Below are 21,750 nucleotides of genomic sequence, written 5' to 3' on the forward strand. Positions count from 1 at the left end.
ACAAAACTTACTGGGGCCATCGACAATACGTAGAAAATTTTCACAGTGTTGGTGGGTCTTGTAATCAACAAGAATCTGTATGTATCTAACACCTGCAAAACATCAATGAAAAAAATCACCATGGGATACAAACGAAATAAAGATCTAGTCAGCGCAAGTAAGCTACTATTAGCGGTTTGTGCCGCATGTTGCCAATGATATACCTTGTCATACACCCAAGCATCTAGGTCGAATAGGCGCTGCATGCATCGTGCACTCAACCACACATGACCATTACTCCATACATATTCCTCCCTGCATTAAAAGGTTTCCATTCATTAGAAACCACCAAAAAAAGGGGGTTAGCAATGAAGCACCTACAGGAAACCAAGGTGCGTACTTACTCTCCCATGGAATTGTGCAAGAACGACTTAATGACCACCAAATCATCTTTGTGTAGTAGCTTCCTCTTCTTAAAGGAAGACTAGATCGATGGTCCATTGGGAGGCTATGACAAAGACATCGGTAGTCACTACGCAAATAAGAAATTCAAACCTATAGACAACAACTAATAATTTCATTTTACCTTCCCCTGTTGCACTTTCTTTGAACTAGCAGCAACGACAAACTCCTCCGCAACCAGCCCATGTTGCCCTAGAGCTTGATATGGGGAGACCACTAGGCTACTGTAGAACCACTCTCTCCTTGCCTGAGTTGATATTTGTTTGTACATGGACACACCGGAGGGAGATGGCTCAACAATCTCACAAGATCGGGATGTCACTTCTGAAGTAACCCATTCAAGAGAGTTTGCTGCAACGGTGTTGCCATGTAAAACAACAGGGGGCACAATGGCACAAGCATACTCATCTTCTGGCTATCAGGAGAATAATGCTAACACACCCTTGCTCAAAGGGACTCCATCAGGATCTAAGCCATTGGATGTCAGCATTGCATAGAGCCTATTGACCTCAGTGCAAAGCGTTGCATTCTGCTTGATCGTTGATGCATACTGGCTGGCCTCCATTCAAAGAATTTGGTATTCTAGTGACTTGATGCAAGTTTTACAGAAACCCTGGACACAAAAACAAAGAAATTAATTAGTACATCTCATTAGATGGCACCATGTGAAATATTAATCATATCATGGAACTAGAGTCACAAATACCTTCCTCCCTCTATGCTTGCAAAGAGGATCAAGGTAATCACTTTCACCAAACCTCTCCTCATTACTTGGGTTGGCCATCTCAGCAACCTGATTACTATTGGACTGTTCCAGGATTGGACTCAATAAGACTAAACTCATAAGTTATACTAACCGAGACCTCTGCACCTACATCCAGTAAGGGCAGCTCCTTAGCGCTAGGGGTAAAAAATTCAACAACCTATAAAGGGTTCACGTATCATTGTGTTAACTTAGGCATCTCAAAATCTCAAAATCCAACAAAACAAAAAAAAATAATAACATGATTTAAGGATATAAATTAAGTACAAAATTAACTCTAATATTCTTCAATGCATTTGATCTTGTTAGCTTCCATTGGTACCCCAACTTCGCCCACTTAAATAATTAGTGACTGGTGCTAGGAATTGACGGAGTGAACATCAATTGTGCTCATACAGCGTCTGCTCATGAGCATGTGTCGAGTAAGTGAAATTTAGATACATTAAATTTGAAAAGAACATGACAACTAACCAATAGTGTGACGCTGCATCAAAATAGGTTGCCACTAATGCCAGATGTGCCTCTACTAGAATCCCCCTGGGCACCAATTACGAGCCCATCTAGGCTAGCTATAAGGTAATCATGCACACATCCCCCATGCATAATCTCCAATACACTATAAGTCGCCAGCCCAAATGGAGCTCACCTGGGAACTACCCTGAGGAAACAATATAGAGCAAAAGATGAACAGATTATCCAACAATTCCTGCACATGTTTCGTAGAGCATAGTGATACAATCTTGCCACCCAACATTTCTTATAATGAACATAACATGAGTAACCTATCTCCATAGTCACTACTTACAAAAAATCCCGTCTCAATCGATAGTAAAAGGGGTATGCACTGAAAAACGAATAGAGAACATGGATACATGGGATACACTGAAAAAGGGGTATGCATATCTATTCTTGGAATGCAAATGTCATGACTACAAAGTAGACACTGGTGGAATTGTTGCATAACATGTACAGTACATGAGCATACATCAAGGAAGATGATAGAAGATCTTGGGAGTGGGAGCAATCTGCAGAATTTTTAGTCACCTAGGTTTGACTATTTCTAAAGTGGAGAAGTGCCTCTATAGTGTTTTGTGACTACCACCAATGCCAACCAAACTAATGAAAGAATTCATAAAATGGCTAGAAGTCCAATCATACAATATCATGTAGAATGTGTAGTTGAGAATATATGTCCCTACAATTTCTTTTCATTGTTTGTTATTGATAGTTATCAGAGCAGTTTTGTGGTATCAAATAGAATCTTATGCATTTCAAATTTAAGAATGAATGAAGAGATGAAGGCCTCGTGCAATTCCTTGGTGTGACGTATCTCTACTATCATCGGATTGGGACTCTATGTTATCCTTCCTTGGTTGTGGTCTCATAACTTGCTTTATAGTGTGATAACTATGGTGTGCTTGGGGCCAATAGAGGATGGGAACTCAAATTGGGCAATGCTACCATCTTTTCATTAAGGCTCGCATTTATCTCCAATACGTGGCCCATTAGACTGGAGGTGGTGATAATTTGGACCAATGGAAAGGGAGAGATCCCATGGGTAATATGATGTACACTCAGGGAGGCCATGTTTCTAGCTAATAACCTAAATACCTCATTTAATTGATCCAGAAGATCTGTCCATTCCTTGGTAGATGAGCTTAGTAGAGAAAAAGCAAATTGGCTGGGGCTGTATTTTGGGCTTCCATTCCTCAGTAGGCAACATGGTACCACTACAACTTGGGAGTGGGTGAACTAGGTGTCTATTTTGTATTCATGAGGTAATTATTATCCTGTTGTCCTATTGTTGTTTTCATCATGCCGAAGATGACATCTTGCTAAGTTGGAAAGGTTTGTATTTACTGATTCATATACTGCATAACACTTACATTTTTTCTATCCATTTATGCAAAGTTAATAAATGCATATGCTGATTCCACACCATGCACAACCTGTATATTTCTTTTCTCTTGTTAGAGAACTCTTTTGTCTATCATTGGTCATGCCCACCTTAATCTGTCAGCGCCTGTTCCCACACCCATTTGGCACTGCAAAACTGTACAACAAATATCTCCATTTATGGAACATTATTCTACAACACATAATTGTCTCGATCACCAAGAGTTTTTTCCCCTGACAACAAAATAAGAATGGACAAGAAGAAAGAAACCAGGAACTTGATTCAAATAATGAATTTACCTCTTTAGGACTAGTGGTGGATAAGGTCATAGATAAATGGGAAACACAACTTTCAGAAATACTAGAATGAAATTAACAACAAAAAAATTGGGGCTGCGATATTCATCCGAGGTGGTTGAATACAATAACATCTAATCATTGACTATGCATTAATGTCTTCCCAAACCTAGAAAATTAGGGCTAGTCACTGCTTTAGAAAAGTGGGGTTGTGAAATTCACCCTGAGTGGTTGAATACAAAGACACCTGATCATTCACTAGCTATTAATATGATGTCTTCCCGAATCCTGGTCATCTTAGGACTAATCACAATCCATTAGGGTGTATGACACTATTGTTTCACATAGACTAACAAATAATTTAAACTAGGGATGCCATATTTCCCATCGAATGCTAGAATAACAGAGGTATATAAGGCTGCATTTGGCATTCATCATTTTTGCACAGGGAATCCATACGCACTAATCCGATATAGAGGTGGACTAAGGTCACAACACTACAACGATCAAACCAACACTCCAGCAAAGGGGACAGTGGGAGACTGATAGCAGGGAAAGAGTGCACTGCTGGATTGCAATGGATCCCTTGCTGTCAGGCAAAGACGATATGCAAGTTTCAGATGCAGCCTATTAGTGCCGTATCACGAACAACTACACATCGCCAGGAGCTTCACAGCTAAGAAGGGAGAACTTGCTCACCATTGGGAGGAAGATGAGGCAGAGCTTAACAAGAAAGAAGCCTCTTAGCACTACAAGAAAAACGGACAAAGGCGGCGGTCGTAGGACCGCCAGCTTAGCCCTTTAGACTGCCGCATCAAAGGTAAGGTGGCGGTCATGAGTCCACCCCCTAAAACCACTGCCGGCCTAGGTCAAGATCGCTGGCTTAGACAAAAAAGATTGTCGCCTTTGAGAACAGGTTCAACACGGTTCAATCATTCCTAAAGTGGCTCAAAGTTAATAAAGGTGGCGGTCTGAACCGCCGTCTTAGATCTCTTTGGACCGCCACCTTAGGTCGGTCAAAATGTTGCTTCCGTTTTTAGGTGCCGATCTAGACTATCGGCTTAGAACTCTTTAGACTGTCGCCTTAGGTCAATCAAAATGTTGTTGCCGTTTTTAGGTGGCAGTCTGGACCGCTGGCTTAGAACTCTTTAGACCACCACCTTAGGTCGGTCAAAATGTTGTTTTTGTTTTTAGGTGGCGGTCTAGACTGCCGGCTTAGACCGCCACCTTAGGTCTTTTTTTATGTCTAAGGCAGCAGTTGTATGACCACCAGCTTTGTTTTTTTACTTTTTATTATTTATATGGATTTGATTTCAACATTTTTTTTGGTACCTATTTAATACAGATCTCATGGCAGATAATACATAAAAATCAATTTAAATAAATTATTAGAATTAAAAATAAAAAACTTTTGATTAAATTATTAATTATTATAATATCCAAAACAAATTGCTTAAATACAATATCCAATTGACATACAAAAAAGTACAAGGCATTTAAAAAAAATCTTCTTGAATAATGTAACACATCTTCCAATACAAATCCACTTAACATAATGGTTTAACATGCAAATCATAACATATAAATTGTTAGATAATGTAAAGTAAATGAGATATCAAATATAATTCTTAATCAAATTGGAGTCGCATCCAGGTTTTGCACTCAAGGCTCAGTTTACGAGTATAAATATGGATATGTAGAGTGCAAAACCTTATATTTTATAAATTTGTATTGTGCACATGGAAACAGTACAAATACAAATATGTAGTTTTCAAAATTTGATTATCTCCATATAAAGCATTTTACACATTAATGTTTTCCACAACAACACCGGATACACATGCCATGCTTTTATCTTTCCCTATCCCACCTAGGTTGTGAAGAGAGTGAATATGACAATAAGAGACAAGATTATTAATATGTAAGCAGATATGTTCCACATTATTAATTTAAGCAAAATGAAAATTAAATTTAGCTGTATATTTGGGTCCATTTGAAATTAGCCCCAAATTCATAATGTGCAGTAAGGATTTTGATGGTTTCAGTGGCTTGTGAAGGAACCTCCATAGGCCCCATGAACACACTGATTGATGATAAAGAACCAAAGAGTTGTTCACAAAAAAAAAATCATATGCATGATATCCTTAGTGACCTATCTCATTGTTGTTTACCCTAACAAACTCATTCTACTTGCTTCTCCACTCATATTCTTCATCTTTAATCACCCACAACCCTCATTCAACCTACAAACCCACAACCCAGATCCTAAGTAGGTAGGACCCCCTACCCATCCAACACCAAAAGAACATCTATATTCTATAGCTCTCAGGGAAAATGCAACTAAATAACTAAAATCTAAATAACCCACAAGCCCTCACTCATATCTAATTCATCAATTACATTGCTTTTAGGCATTTTTAAGTTAAATAAGCTGTAAAGAACCTACAATAGTTGAACTTTCTAGTCTGGGCTTGTTCCACATTGCATAGTACTGATTTAAAGTGTGAGTGCATGCCTGAGCATCTTGAATGGTCACCTTGTGTATGCCTGCAATTAGAAGAAACTCATAATTAAAGGCATAGTGTTTCTATAATGCAATCCAAACATTACACTTAATTTACAAAATTGATCAAACACATTGGAAGTCATCATGAAATTCAAACTAGTGAGAACGAAAAATTGATGCCATGGCACCTGAGTTCCAAAAGCCATGCTCCTTGGCCAGTAAAGGAAGTGATTTCTTCACAATTTCCAGATCATTAGTCCTCAAGCATATTTCCAGCACCATTGAACTTGGAAGTGGAGGCTGGCTGCTCATAGTTCAAGCTTCAATTATATCAGAAACAACAAACATAGTAATACTTGAAGTATTTGCAATAAAGAGGAAATAAAAAATGACCCAACAAAATCCCAAGGAAAAAAGGTTGATAAGTACACGTATTCTAGGAGCTAAGCCAAATTATCAAGAGAAGATTGTTTATTTGCTCGAAGTCGAACACAAGATTGACCATGGTAGGATCCAATTAGTTTACGTGAATATAATATATATTGATAAATTTGGCAAAGACCTTTATATTCCTATTCAAGTATGCTAATATTTTAGTATTTTGGAATTCAAAAAGACTTTTTTGGAATTACAAATCAATAAACAGACTTTTTTGTATTCTTCTGAATGACTAAAAAATTTGGAGAATAGCATCATTTAACATACACATGTGCAAAATTTGGCTTACAATCATTCCATACTTTTCTAAAGAGACATCGAGAATGGATGCAGATCTGTTTAGCATAATGAAAACATATAATATAAATTTTAAAATTATATTCAAATATTTTAACTATAAAAGATAGACAGGGTAAATAAAACTTACATGGATTGAACTCCAAGCAATTGGAACACCAACAATGGTTTCAACTATTCCTTATCGTCCATATGGGCGCACTAGTGGTGCATCACTTATAATTGGAACATTGATCACGACCTTTGTCCATCCATAACCAAGTGGCACACCATCCACAATCTTCTGAGGATCTAAATTTGTAATGGTTGCTTTGGCAACAGATACAATTCCTCCTTGCATGAAAGTCGATAAATTACATTTTGTATTTTCCTGCAAATGCAATTGTCCTTGTCAACAAACACCTTATACTTTCTCGTTTGTGTTTAAATCAAATAACACTTACTAAAAACAATTGTGGTTCAGTGTTGAAGCTAAATTGATGATATAGAATTAATGAAACATAAATATCAAATAAATATTTATGAAATCAAGCATAAACTATTTAAATATAAATATAAGGGTGATACATTTCTATTAAGTAATTGAGCTTCCATCGCATCCATTCGTTCTCGCATTGATGCAATTTGTTCTTCCAGCTTCTGTGAACGCTCTTCAGCTGCTCTTTTACCTTCATTAGCAGCCCTCAAGACATCTTCATGGCTCTATTGTGGGCCCCTGAACCTAGATGGAGTTGGGCCTAAACCTAGACCATGCACTCAGCCACAACTCTCTTGGCCCATCACACAAGCATAGACATCATCGTATCCTTGTTCATTGCCCTCATTTTGAGTGTTTTCCTCTTGAGACATGCAATTTTGCATTTCCTCCTTGAATATTATATAAAGCTATTAGTAATTCAAAACAACTTGTTAATTCATACCATTTAATACACACTTGAATAAGTATAGTATTAAAGAACCTGATCTTGGATTTACAGGTGTTCCATTTTTTTCTTGTGTATTGCATAGAACACCTTTGCACGTGATACATCAGTTTCTCTCTCTATTTGCTATTACTATGAAAACAATATGCAATTATTTTTAACATATACAAAAATGAATGAATGCAAAAAGTATAATGAATAAATCAATTTTGTATATTTACCAATTTCTTGCGTACTCTTGCAAAGCTCTTTGATCCTACTGTGTGGTTGACTATTTGTTTGGAACGGTTAGCTTTGTTGGTTATGGATTTTGCCTATATTAAAATACAACTAATTTGCATTTCACTCATTCAAATAAAAAACAAAAGTATTTAAATATTTAAGATACTTGCAGTCCATTTATTAGATCTCAAAAACTGTACCAAAATTTTCCATAGTATGTAACAACCCGATTTTCAAAGTGGACTTCCATTTATTAGTAGTGCATCTGCACTATCTGGATCAGGGTCATAATATTTTTTCTTCAAAGTGGACTTCCAATCCCTCTACTTTTTACCTAATGACTTCATAGTGTAATCTTTCATGTCATTACTCACCTTGAATTTTTTCTATAACCAAAATAATAAATCAATCATCATGTCTGCATAAGAGAAATGTCTAAAAAATAAACAAACAAAAAAATGATGAATTTAATACCTTGATAAGTTTCCATGTCTTCCTTTGTTTCTGTAGGAATTTCTCTCCAATCGTCAATGTCTATGGGCAACTGGTTTGGAGTTCGTACAAGGCTACCTAAAAATCTAATTAAATCCTTTGTTTTTTCATCATTAGGTTGGTTGTATCCATTGGACCCTATTTCAATTTGTTCCCCTTCAGGCATGTTCCATATATCTAATGCCATAGTGAGGCCTCTTAACCTACGTGTTGTACAAGAAGACCCCTCTCCAACATGCCCACTAGAGGACTCCTCATGCCTTTCCAAGTCTGGGGACTGGGTTGGATGAGTCACTAATTGACTTGCATGTGCCCGTGTGTCTTCTATATTAAGTGTTTTACTAATGGTCGGGCGGGCCCCTGATTTACTTGCTCGTGATCGTGTCCTCTTTTCTTTAAGTTTCTTCGATATGTTCATTCTAACCCGTTACAACATTGTTAGGTTGGCATTCATAAATTAAATTTAGATCATCAAAACATAATCACCAAGCAAGGTATTTAGAAGTACAATGAAATAACTTGTAGGTCTTGTCAAGAACTAATCAGAGAAAATCTAATAGATCATCCATTTTGATTGGTAGGTCTTGTCAAGAACTTCTATGTTATGGACGCCTTCCTCGGGAAGACGTACCATCGCCGCCGGCAGCAACAGGCCCCGGGCCCACCGCCAGCAGCAGCAAGGATTCAGTGATGCTCATCCTACCCAGTTCGGCAACAACAGCCTTATCTAGATTAGATTAGCTCATTTTGCTTGTTCTTATCTCTTATCTTATCTTGTTAATAGCTTATCAGATTAGGATTAGCTTAGCTTATCTTATCTTGTTAGTAGCTTATCAGATTAGGATTAGCTTATCTTATCCTTAGCAAGATAGAACTGGAAGTCTCCCTATTCAGCAAGGAGACTCCCCTTGATTAGGACTCTTGTAATCTCCTATTTAAGGAGACCCCATTATTGAATGAGATATCAAATTATTCAGTCAAGAGTGAGTTAGGAGAGTTGGTGATCTCTTGGACAAATCACCAAAGGCGCCAAGATAGGTTCATCACGAGCAGGAAGGAACAAGGGAAAACAGGAGGTTTTCCCCGTGGACCGACCCGTGACGAGATCCTATTCCCGGGCCCTCAACAGCTTGGTATCAGAGCAAGGCGTCATGGGAGATTTGGAGCAGCTACCTTCCAGGGTCCATGACCTCGAGCACCAACTCGTGGAGACCAACTCCGAAGTTCGTGAGATCAAAGGTGAAGTGCGAGAACTGCGGCGACTAATGGAGATGTTTCTTTCTAGTAGGGAAAGGAACTCTGACGGAGGGACAACAGCTAACGACCGCCAGCCAGATCTGCCGGAGTCTTCCGGCGAACAGCAGTCCGTCGGCCATGGAGCAGCCATCATCCCCAAGTACAGCAGGCTGGAGTTCCCATCGTACAACGGCAACGGAGACCCCCTAGGCTGGCTGTATCGCTGCGAGCAGTTCTTCCGGAATCAAGGGACAAATGACCAGGACAAGGTAAGCCTAGCCGCCTTTCATTTAATAGAAGAAGCACAGCTTTGGTTTTATCGGTTAGAGCAAGAAGAACCCGGGCTCAGTTGGCCCCAGTTTAAATCCTATTGCCTTCTTCGGTTCGGACCCCCATTGACCAGTAACCCACTGGGCGAGCTAATTAACCTTAAACAGACTGGAACAGTTGCTGAATACCAGCGACAGTTCCAAACCCTCCTCGCGAGGGCATCCTCCGTGCGACCAAACCAGCAAGTAGATATGTTCACAGCAGGGTTAGCAGAACCCCTGCGAGTGGATGTCGAGATGCAGAATCCCCCAAATTTGGTCACAGCCATGAACTTAGCCCGCGCATTTGAGCGCAAGCTGTAGCTCAGCCGCGGAATTTTTAATGTGGGTAGTCCACCGAACTCGTGGGTGCCCCCAAGACCAGCAGCAACGACCCCCTCTTCTGCTACCAGCCGGGAAATGAAGCCTCCCATGCCCACCACCTCTAGAGCAGTGACGAGTATAGGCAGTAACATGGTCACTCCTCCCATCAAGCGCTTGACCAGGGCAGAAATGGCAGAGCGCCGAGCGAGAGGTCAATGTTTCAACTGTGATGACCTCTACTCGGCAGGACATAGATGCAAGAGGCTTTTTTGCCTTCTCATAGATGAGCAAGAGGAGGAGGAAGGGGAACCCGTCACATTCAAACCAGAGATCTCTCTCCATGCGATCACCGGTATTAAAACCTCTCAGACCATGCAGTTACAGGCACAGATTGCAGGTCAGCCGGTGTGCATTCTCGTCGATTCAGGGAGCACACACAACTTCATAAGTGAACATGCAGCCCTGCAGTTAAAACTACCAATGGAACTCCGGCCGCGACTACAGGTAGCCGTCGCAAATGATGAAAAAGTTCACAGTCCAGGGATTTGTAGGGACGTCCCAGTATAGGTCAATTCTGAACTAATTCTTGTTGATTTATTTGTACTCTCATTGGATGGATTCGATATTGTTCTCGGGGTCAAATGGTTAATTACCCTAGGCCCGATTTTGTGGGACTTCAGTGCACTCACCATGACCTTCCACCTGAATGGCAAGCAAATTTCATGGCACGGTTGCAGGGTTAAAGAAAAGACACTGCAGGTTCATGCACTCCAAACAGAACCGACAGCCATGGAAAAACTTCTCGCCGAGTTTTCAGATCTGTTCCAGGAACCGAAGGGCCTTCCCCCTTCCCAAGGTTGCGACCATCGTATTCCTTTGGTGGTGGGTTCAGCACCAGTCATTGTCAGGCCTTATCGCTACCCTCACTTACAGAAGGATGAGATAGAAAAACAATGTACAGCGATGCTGAACCAAGGGATCATACGCAAAAGTCACTCCCCCTTCTCTTCGCCGGTTCTGTTGATGGCGAAGCAGGATGGAACATGGAGGTTCTGTGTTGACTATAGAGAACTCAATAACCGGACGATCAAAGATAAGTTCCCTATTCCCGTTGTGGACGAACTGCTGGACGAGTTGCATGGTGCCCAGTATTTCTCTAAGTTGGACCTCAGGTCCGGATATTTCCAAGTTCGCATGGCTCCCGGTGACGTGAAGAAGACTACTTTTCGCACCCACCATGGCCACTTCGAATTTTTAGTCATGCCATTCGGACTCTCCAATGCACCATCTACATTTCAGGCACTAATGAACGAGGTATTCCAGCCCCATCTGCGTAAATTTGTTTTAGTTTTCTTTGATGATATCCTCGTTTACAGCAAATCAAGGGTAGAGCGTGTTCACCATCTGAGGACCGTTTTTGTACTCCTACGCCAACACAGCTTATTCCTGAAACGGTCAGAGTGCTCCTTCGGGGAACGACAGGTTCTTTACCTCGGCCACATCATCCATGGGCAGGGTGTAACAGTTGACAGTTCCAAGATTCAGGCTATAACAAAATGGCCCAAACCTCAATCCGCCAAGGCCTTACGCGGGTTCCTCGGTTTAACGGGTTACTACCGCAAATTTGTACAGAACTATGGAGTGTTGGCAGCCCCGTTAACCAACCTGTTGAAGAGAAACTCCTTCCGGTGGGACGACGCAGCTGATGAAGCTTTTCTGTCACTACGAAATGCACTGTCTTCAACCCCTGTCCTGCATTTACCTAATTTCGCCCTCGAATTTACAATCGAGTGCGATGCTTCCGGAGTGGGTATCGGGGCCGTACTACAGCAGCAAGGGCACCCGATCGCTTTCTTCAGCCGCAGATTGGCCGATCGGCATCTGAAGCTTCCAGCCTATGAGCGCGAACTAATCGGCCTTGCCCGAGCCATCCAGCACTGGAGGCCGTATTTGTGGGGACGGTCGTTCATCGTCAAAACTAATCATTACAGCCTCAAATACCTATTAGAGCAGCGTCTCACCACTTCCCCTCAGCAACATTGGGTTAGCAAACTGCTCGGGTTTGACTTCCGGGTGGAATATAAGGCGGGATCCTCTAATCGCGCAGCTGATGCCTTGTCTAGGCGAGAAGAAGACGCGATGGTTCTATGTAGCATTTCCCAACCTCGGATCTCTCTGTTTGACGACATTAAGAAGGCAGCACCACAGTCCCCGGAATGGTCGCTCTTACTGCAGAAGATCCAGACCGGCACGGCCGACCCCGATTGGTCACTTCACGACGGGTTGGTACTGTACAAGGGACGAGTCCATCTTCCAGCAGACTGCCCGTTGATTCCCACCAGCATCCATAACTCCACCCATGAGGGCATTCAAAAAACACTACACCGCGTCCGGACTGATTTCCATTGGCGAGGTATGAAGACTTCTATTCGAGATTTTGTCCAGAATTGCTCCACATGCCAACAGCACAAATGGGAAAACCTACACCCGGCAGGCCTCCTTCAGCCCCTTTCCATCCCATCGCAGATCTGGGCCGACATCTCCATGGACTTCATTGAGGGACTTCCCAAGGTAGGGGGCAAATCAGTTCTCTTTGTGGTAGCCGACCGCTTCTCTAAATACGCGCACTTCATTCCTCTATCACACCCGTACAATGCCACTTCGGTTGCCCTTGCCTTCTTTACACATATCTTTCGCTTACATGGGTTGCCGGAATCCATCGTCAGCGATAGAGACCAGTCTTCACTAGTGCCTTCTGGAAAGAGTTATTTCAACTACACGGCACCACCTTGGCCTACTCATCAGCTTACCGGCCACAAACCGACGGTCAGACGGAAGTGGTTAACCGCACTATCGAGATGTACCTCCGTTGTTTTGTAGGCGATCAACCTCGACGATGGTTGGAATGGATTCCTTGGGCCGAGTACTGCTACAACACAGCCTACCATTCCTCCCTCGGCATGACTCCCTTTCGTGTCGTTTACGGCAGGGATCCTCCCCGCTTGCTGTCCTACGAGCCCGGATCTACTCGCTTGGACGCAATCGATCACTCCTTACAGGACCACGACGCCCTCCTCGCCGATGTCCGCATTCGCTTACAGCAGGCCCAGCTCCGCATGAAGCTCCACTATGATAAGCACCACCGGGAACTGTCGTTCGATCCAAGACAATTTGTTTGGTTGAAGCTCCAGCCCTACCGGCAGCGCTCCTTGCACCACAAGGCTGCCCCGAAGCTGGCCCCTAAGTTCTATGGGCCCTACAAGGTTCTGCGACGGATTGGCAGTGTGGCCTACCAGCTGGAATTGCCAGAGACTAGCCGAATTCATGATGTCTTCCACATCTCCTTGCTGAAACCATTTACGGGTGTTCCCCCGGACCAAGTTCCCTCCCTGCCACCCTTGAAAGATGGCAAACTGGTCCCCCAGCCTAAAACTGTCACCCGCTCTCGTTTCAATCATGGAATCCTTGAAGTCTTGGTGGAATGGTGTGATCTACCACCAACAGAAGCCACATGGATTCCATTGGCAGAGTTCCAAGCCACATATCCAGCTTTCGAGCTTGAGGACAAGCTCGTAGTCCAGGAGGGGAGTAATGTTATGGACGCCTTCCTCGGGAAGATGTACCATCGCTGCCGGCAGCAACAGGCCCCGGGCCCACCGCCAGCAGCAGCAAGGATTCAGTGATGCTCATCCTACCCAGTTCGGCAACAGCAGCCTTATCTAGATTAGATTAGCTCATTTTGCTTGTTCTTATCTCTTATCTTATCTTGTTAATAGCTTATCAGATTAGGATTAGCTTAGCTTATCTTATCTTGTTAGTAGCTTATCAGATTAGGATTAGCTTATCTTATCCTTAGCAAGATAGAACTGGAAGTCTCCCTATTCAGCAAGGAGACTCCCCTTGATTAGGACTCTTGTAATCTCCTATTTAAGGAGACCCCATTATTGAATGAGATATCAAATTATTCAGTCAAGAGTGAGTTAGGAGAGTTGGTGATCTCTTGGACAAATCACCAAAGGCGCCAAGATAGGTTCATCACGAGCAGGAAGGAACAAGGGAAAACAGGAGGTTTTCCCCGTGGACCGACCCGTGACGAGATCCTATTCCCGGGCCCTCAACATTCTACCTACTAAGCATTGGCTTGGGGTATATATAATATATATGTATGTATGTATGTATGTATGTATGTATGTATGTATGTATGTATGTATACCCCTAACCATGAAGCACATCATTTAATGTAAGAAATAAGAATCATAGAAAGAGTCAAAGAGATGCTTTCATATTTCCCAAACAGCAAAGAGAAAAACTTCATCTAAATCATTCATTTCCAAAATTGCAAGCTAAAGGAGACAAATAAAAACTAGCAGCTTGCCTAATACATTTAAGAAAACAGAGTTTGATAAAGTTTTTAGATATGAAATTGATGATGAGAACTGGGACCCAAGTTACATGCTACCAGGACATGTTGAGGATCTAAAAACCATAAGGAAGTTCCAGAATGTTTTTGATGTAGAACATGTTATGATAATCAAGCTGTAGTCAACACTGTTAACAACCTAGTCCAGCATGATTGGACAAAACATATTGAGATTGATAGACACTTTGTGCAAGAAAGAATTGTTTCTGGGGATCTTTGTATTCCTTATATTCCATCTAGAAGACAACTGGCTGATGTTTTTGCCAAGGGGCTCACCAAGGCAACATTTATGGAGCTGTTATGCAAGTTGGGCATGAAAAATATCTATGCTCAGCTTGAGGGTGAGTTTTGTGAGACCTAGCATTATGGGCTTGGGCTGTTATTATTTATATTATGTCGTCCCCTTTTATGTTTCATTCATAGGCTTAATGGGCCTGGACCTCTCTTGTACTAACATATTCTTTTTTGCCTACTAATCAAAGACAGATTTGTCATTGTACTCCCATCTCATAAAACCCTACTATAAATAATAAGATTAACAGCTTTTAGAGGTGTTGCCGCCCCATTTCTGGGAGGATCTTTGATGGGGGAATATTGCCTTCAAAGATAAATTTTTGACTCTATATGCTCTTTATAAAAGCATATTCCATTTTGTCTCTTCCTCTTTGGATAGATTGGCTTGGAACTTTGGGTTTAAGAGGGTTTTGTGGGAAGTGGAGATACCTTTGAGCTTGCAACTTGTGGAGCTACTTAAGAATATTCTTTTGGATCCTCTTGCCTGACATTAAAATGTTGTCCCCATGCCCTTCTGGAATCTTTTCTTGTTCCTCTTTTCTAACCTCTTTGTCCTCCAATCCCACTACCTTGAGGTTCCTAGTAAAAGAAGTGTGGAGTGGGCAACAACCCCACCCAAAGTGAGGGATTTTTGTTGGGAGGTGTACCATTCCAATAGAAATTCTTTTGTGACTAATATTTGGGAGAAGTTATTTTCTTTATTTGGGTGCAGGTGGACCCCCCTGCTGGACTTGATCTCCTTATTCAACAATTCCATTTTTATGCTCCCCATAAGATGGAAGATTCTTTGGAGATGTATTAGAGATGCAATCCTTTTGGCAGTTTGGGAGGAAAGAAATGGAAGGTTAATCAGGGATAAGATCCAGGATAGAAGATATATCATCAATCTCATTACTATAATTGCCATACATTGGGTGAATACTTTAAGCCTTTTCAACACTTTTACCTTTGATGGCATCTTCAAGAATTGAGGATCGAAAGCTAACTCAGGCATTTCAAGAGTCACTATTCAACCATTTTGGGCTTCTCTCCCTTCAAGAAAGCTGACATTTGATGGTTGTAGCAGAGGTAATCCAGGACCCTCTTGACATTGGAGGAGTTTTTAGAAATCACGATGGGATTATAATTGAAATATACTCTGGACCAGTAGGTCAAGGGAATGCAGTTAGAGTTGAAATCCTAGTAGTTTTACAAGGGTTGAAGCTGACCAAGAGAACCAAATTAACCAATATCATCATTGAAGGGGATTTTAAAGTGGTGGTGGAGTGGGTTTGTAATGAAGATGTCCTTGGTAGTACAGACACATCATGAGGGAGATTCCCGAGCTAAAAAGGGATAGGTTTGTTGCTGTTCAGTGGACTTATAGAACTGCAATGGGCTGGCAGATGGTTAGCAAGGCAAGGGGTTGAAAGAAAGAATTTGGTTCTGGGGGAATGGCTCTTTATTTGATGTATTGCTTATGTGATTAGAAAAGGTTGGGGTTAGGCCATCTCAATCTTTGGGCTTTCTTTGTACTTTATTATTTTTTTTCTTAGTAAAAGTTTTGGTTATTCACAAAAAAAAGTATTCTACTTGAAGAACTTACCCATCATCTTGGAAGTTTTTTTATTGAAATTATGCAATAATACTAGTTTTTACTTTCTTGAAATGGTTTGAGTAACTAGGGTTCAGATTGTGTATTTTGTCTAACTAGGCAAGTCTATGCAACAAATAAAACAAGGAATGGGCAAATTCAACATATTGAATGAAAATAATAACGATTAAAAAAACAGTTAATATTGGGGAAACCTCATAAGAGAGACTAACAAAGGGGAAAGATGGGGTGAACAAACCAAACTATGGTTTTTGATGAGATTGAACAGCTAGCCACAAGGTCAATTGGCAGGGATGAAGAATGGGGTGAATGGTATTTACACAAGCAAAACTAAGTGGCTTTCGGTGAATGGTATTTACATGAGTAGAACTAAGTGGCTTTCAGATAAATGATATTCAAAATTAACATAGAAACAAGTCTTAACATAAATAACATAATGAAATAATTTAAATTATAATGGAGGTGTATTCACGTGAATGTTAGGGAAGAGTGGGATAGGGAGACAAAAGATTTTGTGTTGGCTGAGACTGGGTTGTTAGATCCTTTGCATGTGTAACCTAGGCTACCAATGCCATCCACAAATTACATTTAAATTTAGAAAGGTTGAATTATGAGGTTTATTATTCATTCACATGTCAAAGGTTGTTGAGATACAATTCAGATACAAGTACAATTGGCTTACTCTTTACCCAAGTTGCATGCTTACTAATGGATCACATCTAAGGAGGGATTGATGCCAGTCAGAATCTTTCATTACATCTAAGTTTCTCTTTAAATGGTATTTTCTTTCTCACTCCACATGACAGTTCAATACAAATGAAATTGTACTATAAAATCTGGCTTACTGAAATCAATCCCTATTTATGAGTTATTGCTCCTAGAAAAAGGAAGGAATTGTAGGAAAAGAAAAAAAAATGTTGTATGAGGTGGATTGTTTCTAGATATAGCCAACCAATATCACTTAAGGACTAAACTATTTAAAAAACCATATGCCAACAAATTTGAAAAATATAGTCTCAAATATTCTTCAGATTAAAATGATTAAAATATTGGTTTCACATACTTGAATACAAGCACCTGAATGAGCTTATGGACATGTGGGTTTACTCCAGTTGGGATTGCAATATCTGTGCACCAATCTTCCACTGTAAAATTTGTGTATCATTGAAGTTAAAATCTCATTGGGTACTTCAACATAAACAATTCATGTACTTCATTACAAAAACCTAACATTCAATCCTACACAACACGTATGGCGAAGCTACTGTACAATACTTAAGATATGTAACAATGTAATAAAGATTAATGGTAATAATTGAATAATCGTACCCATTTGCATATTGGGATGGAGCATCCTTACACACTTTAAATCTCCAATTCTCCATTTACCAATAAACCGCACACCCAAGAGTTTATTTCTGTAGTAGTTTGAGTAAGACAAATATTGATTACAGAGTTAGTGATAATTGTGGATTAATATAAAAACAATTGCACATGAAAATAGTGTAGCGCATAGACACATACCATTGTTCTAGCAAATCGCTTGTATATAGCAAATTTGATTGAATTATACCATTCAATACAATTATCATCCCCGTTTATTACCAAAAGATGCCAATGCCCATTACTTTGCAAGGGTATAAATACTTTGTTATACTATTGCCTTAGATGAGGGCCAATATAAGGTTCTATTGCAACATTGTCACCCATTTTAATAATTTCCTGACATATGTATTTTAAAAGATAAAAAATAGATTATTCAATATATGAGTACATAATAAATGAAATAAAAAGTGTTAAAACCTATTACCTGCGCAAATGTGCTAATATACAAAAACTGCTCACATTCAACATTGTCCAACTTCTGACGCTCCCTTTCAAGTAAAAGACACCCACATGCATTTATGGCCTATCAAAACATACAGGCAGGACAATAGTTATATACAAATTATAACAAATATATAATTATCATAAGTGAAAAAAAAATCTGCTACAAGATTTACATACGTCATAAAAAAAATGCATTTTACTTATTAAAATAACATACTTCATTATCATAAATGAATCTAAAAAGTATAACTTATGATTTATCCACCAATTAAAGTATTTAACAAACAAAAAGCATGCATGTGAAGAAAACTACATTTTCCCAATGTCTCCCATTCCGAATATTGGACTTGACTTTACTTGTTTCATCTTCACCCTTGCCACATGTGAGTCTTCTTCTGCAACAAATAAATAGTTTAAAAGAGAAATAAACCCATGTCATACACAAATACAGTTAAGTACTTTCATACTAGACTAGTGAATTGGTTAGAACCTATATACAAAGGCTCAGTTCTCAAGCTTCTTTTTAAGCTTTGGGCTGTGAGAAATAAAATTGAGCTAACAAAAGTGTTTAGATCATTTGGAAAGGATTGATTTAAAAACATTGAAGTTTGAAAGCCAAAACACTATTAATTCCTCAAGCACAAACTATATGGTTAGATCTTTGTGCTTTGGGGGATTAAAATCAGAAATCTTTGAAGCTTATCCAAATACTATACCTCTATGAATGCCATGAGGGGGAGAGATAAAACTGCCATAATGCCCATTTAAGCTTTTGTATTGTGACATTTTAGAAAACAAAAAGAGGACCATTCATACTCCGTGAAAACACTGAGTAAGACATTCTAGCCACTTCCGTAAACCAGACTTTGGGCTGACCCATTCTAAGCAGCTCTATTTCTGGTTTTACAAAGACGTGACTTGACTGACTTCTACCGACTGTTTCTCACTGTTCTAATCCAAGACAGGGCTTTTGCAGGAATCGCTGAACCGAGAGTCTAACCTGATATCGGAACAGGCCTTTCACAGTTGGACCCAAAGATCAAAAGGATTAAACGCATAACGTCATTATCCAGTGAATCAAAGTTGCCCAGCGGAAGATTTTTTTTTGGTAATAAGCTTTAAGAAATTGAAAAGCGAGAAAATATGTAAAGACATTTAGAACCCAACTGTCTAACAAGTTCTGTTCAGATTTTTTTTTTATTTTGCTTTAGTTACGCTTTTGATGAGCAACAAAGAGTAGAATAGCTCTATATCTACGATATTCTTGGTTTGGGACTTTGAAAAAAAAAAAACAAGAGATCAGATATACAAACTTACTCATTCAGTAGAAAAGGTTAAAATAAATTACCTGAACTTTCCTTCATCTTGCTGCCGAGATTTTGGTTCATACGTTATAAGGTTGAAATTAGTTAGTTTCCACCCTTCTCTTTTTCTTTCGTTTCTTTCCTCTCCTTGCTCTTCGCCTCTTCTTTCCCTTTTTTTACTGGGGTTTTCTTTTTACAGTGATCACCAACGAGTGAAATCTAAGATTCACCGATTTGGACAGTGGGATAACTTCTAATAGACCTGTTCATGCGCCAGGTGCCCCGACGGGCCGGTCGGCCCCCGGACGGGCTTGAACACGCAAATGAGCCCGCGGGCTTGATCTCAGGTCAAAAAGCCCGACCTACAATAAATTCGAGCCTGGTTCGGGGTTTGCTAAAATAGCCCAGCCCAACCCGACCTATAAACTAAACCCAAAAACCTTAATATCCTAACCCTTTTCATTCATCTCTTTCCATATTTCCTATTAGCTGAATTGCCTAGTGCCGAACCTCTCTTCTCTTCATATCCTCCTCACACTCTCAAGCAACTGCATAATCGGCAAAAATTTATCGACGCAACAACTCCGGCACACCGGCGATGAGTCTTCTCTCTCTCTCTCTCTCTCTCTCTCAAACGCAAACTGACTCCTCTTTTCACTATCAAAATCACATCTCACCGCGAACTGAGCATCGGTTGGTGAATCATCTCTCTCTCTCTCTCTCTCTCTCTCTCTCTCTCACACACACACACACACACGCAAACTCGGTACCAGCAAACACAGTTACCGGCAATGAGTTCTTTCTTCTGTTAGGTCGGGCTTTTTATTAAGTTTGAGATCGGGCCTAACAAAATCATGTTTATGAAGAATAAAAATCCAACCCAAACCCGGCCCAACCCAGCCCATGAACAAGTCTACTTCCTAATAAAGAGTCTCCAAGTTAATTTCTCACTAATGTCTGGGGTTATTCGGTAGAAGAATGAAACTCTCCCTCATTTTTTTCAACCTGCAAAGAGTTATATATATTTTTATCAGAACCTTAGGTCACCCTTGACAACCATGAGAGTTGTATTAAGTTATTTATCCGGGTAAGTGTTACTTGAAAAAAAAAAAAATACCAAGATAAATACATCTACCGATGTTCCTTTACAAAATGAGTAAGTGAGCAAATTTTAAAATGGTTATTTTTTTTTAATGTTTTGAAAAAGGATATTACCAATTTTACCTCCTCCATGTGTCCATGTGTCAGGTGGGTAAAACTTTATTCAAATAAATTGTCAAAAACCTACCCAAGGAAGAATTTTATTTAATAGCATCTTCACTACGATAAGAACTTGGAAAAGTTTACGAACCCCCAACGAAAAGGTATAATGTCATATTCCCCAAATCACAACAAGGAACAATTCGTTCGTCTCGAGGATGTTTGCATTGTGGTTATTTATTTAATGAATGTTTTGTATAGAACTTAACTAAAAAATGAGAAAAGTGGTTCATACAAACCAAGATAAATGTTTATTTAATAAACAATCTACCAAATAGTATTTCAGAATAAACACTTATGTAACAATGAGTTGGTGTTGTTTTTTTAAATAATCAGCAATGAAACAAAACACTATTATGCCTTTCCCCTCGACCATTTTAATTTATTCTGTACTCCTGTGATTCAAATCCCTAGTGCCATGTTCCCAATATATCAAAAATACCCCCAACTCTAACCTAGCCCATGACCCCACTTTTTCCCACCAAACACAACAGCCACCTCTCCATGCCCCTTTCCTCTCATTAGGATGCTCATCGTGGGCCTATTTTCCAAATGGAATCGAAATTGACTAGAAGTTGAATGGTTAATTGATTGATTGGTTTGATTAACTACCAGTTCAATTCATTAGTTTTCAGTTTTTTTTTAATTTTTATAATAAATATATAATAAAAGCTAAAAATATATATTTATATATAATACATACATATTCTTTTATAATATATAAACAATATAAAATACATATGATATATATAAATTTATTGATTAACCGAAACTAAACCGGTACTTCCAACTTTTTGAAATCAAACTGATTGATTTGATTAACCAGAATTTTTGGTTTGGTCTCATCAGTTCAGTTTGTTTTTTTGGTTTTTCATAATTACCCCTACCTCTCCTTGCTCCATTCT

At 39.8% G+C, this 21,750-nt stretch overlaps 1 protein-coding gene across 21 annotated transcripts in view; it reads right to left on the bottom strand.

Moving 5' to 3' along the window:
- The window catches only part of LOC104611344 (uncharacterized), a 28,466-nt gene extending 8,645 nt beyond the window's left edge, over positions 1 to 19,821 (bottom strand). For 3 of the 21 annotated variants that reach the window (XR_737640.3, XR_016078787.1, XR_737628.3), the window contains exons 1-14: positions 19,630 to 19,806; positions 18,595 to 18,676; positions 18,262 to 18,360; positions 17,781 to 17,869; positions 17,515 to 17,596; positions 6,769 to 7,008; positions 6,092 to 6,207; positions 5,844 to 5,944; positions 1,676 to 1,862; positions 1,148 to 1,364; positions 566 to 1,054; positions 384 to 487; positions 204 to 294; positions 12 to 92 (exon numbers count right to left, since the gene is read on the bottom strand). Coding sequence is in view for 2 of the 21 variants with exons in the window: in XM_088892103.1 (XP_088748229.1) it covers positions 12 to 92; positions 204 to 294; positions 380 to 487; positions 566 to 627 (342 nt within the window). In the remaining 19 variants the exon portion in view is untranslated. The other 18 variants (XR_016078782.1, XR_016078781.1, XM_088892103.1 and 15 more) reach the window with 16 other exon arrangements.
- Between the last annotated feature and the right edge of the window lie 1,929 nt (positions 19,822 to 21,750).

Source organism: Nelumbo nucifera, chromosome 7 (assembly GCF_055504915.1).
Source record: "Nelumbo nucifera cultivar China Antique chromosome 7, China Antique-T2T, whole genome shotgun sequence".
Lineage (NCBI taxonomy): Eukaryota > Viridiplantae > Streptophyta > Magnoliopsida > Proteales > Nelumbonaceae > Nelumbo > Nelumbo nucifera.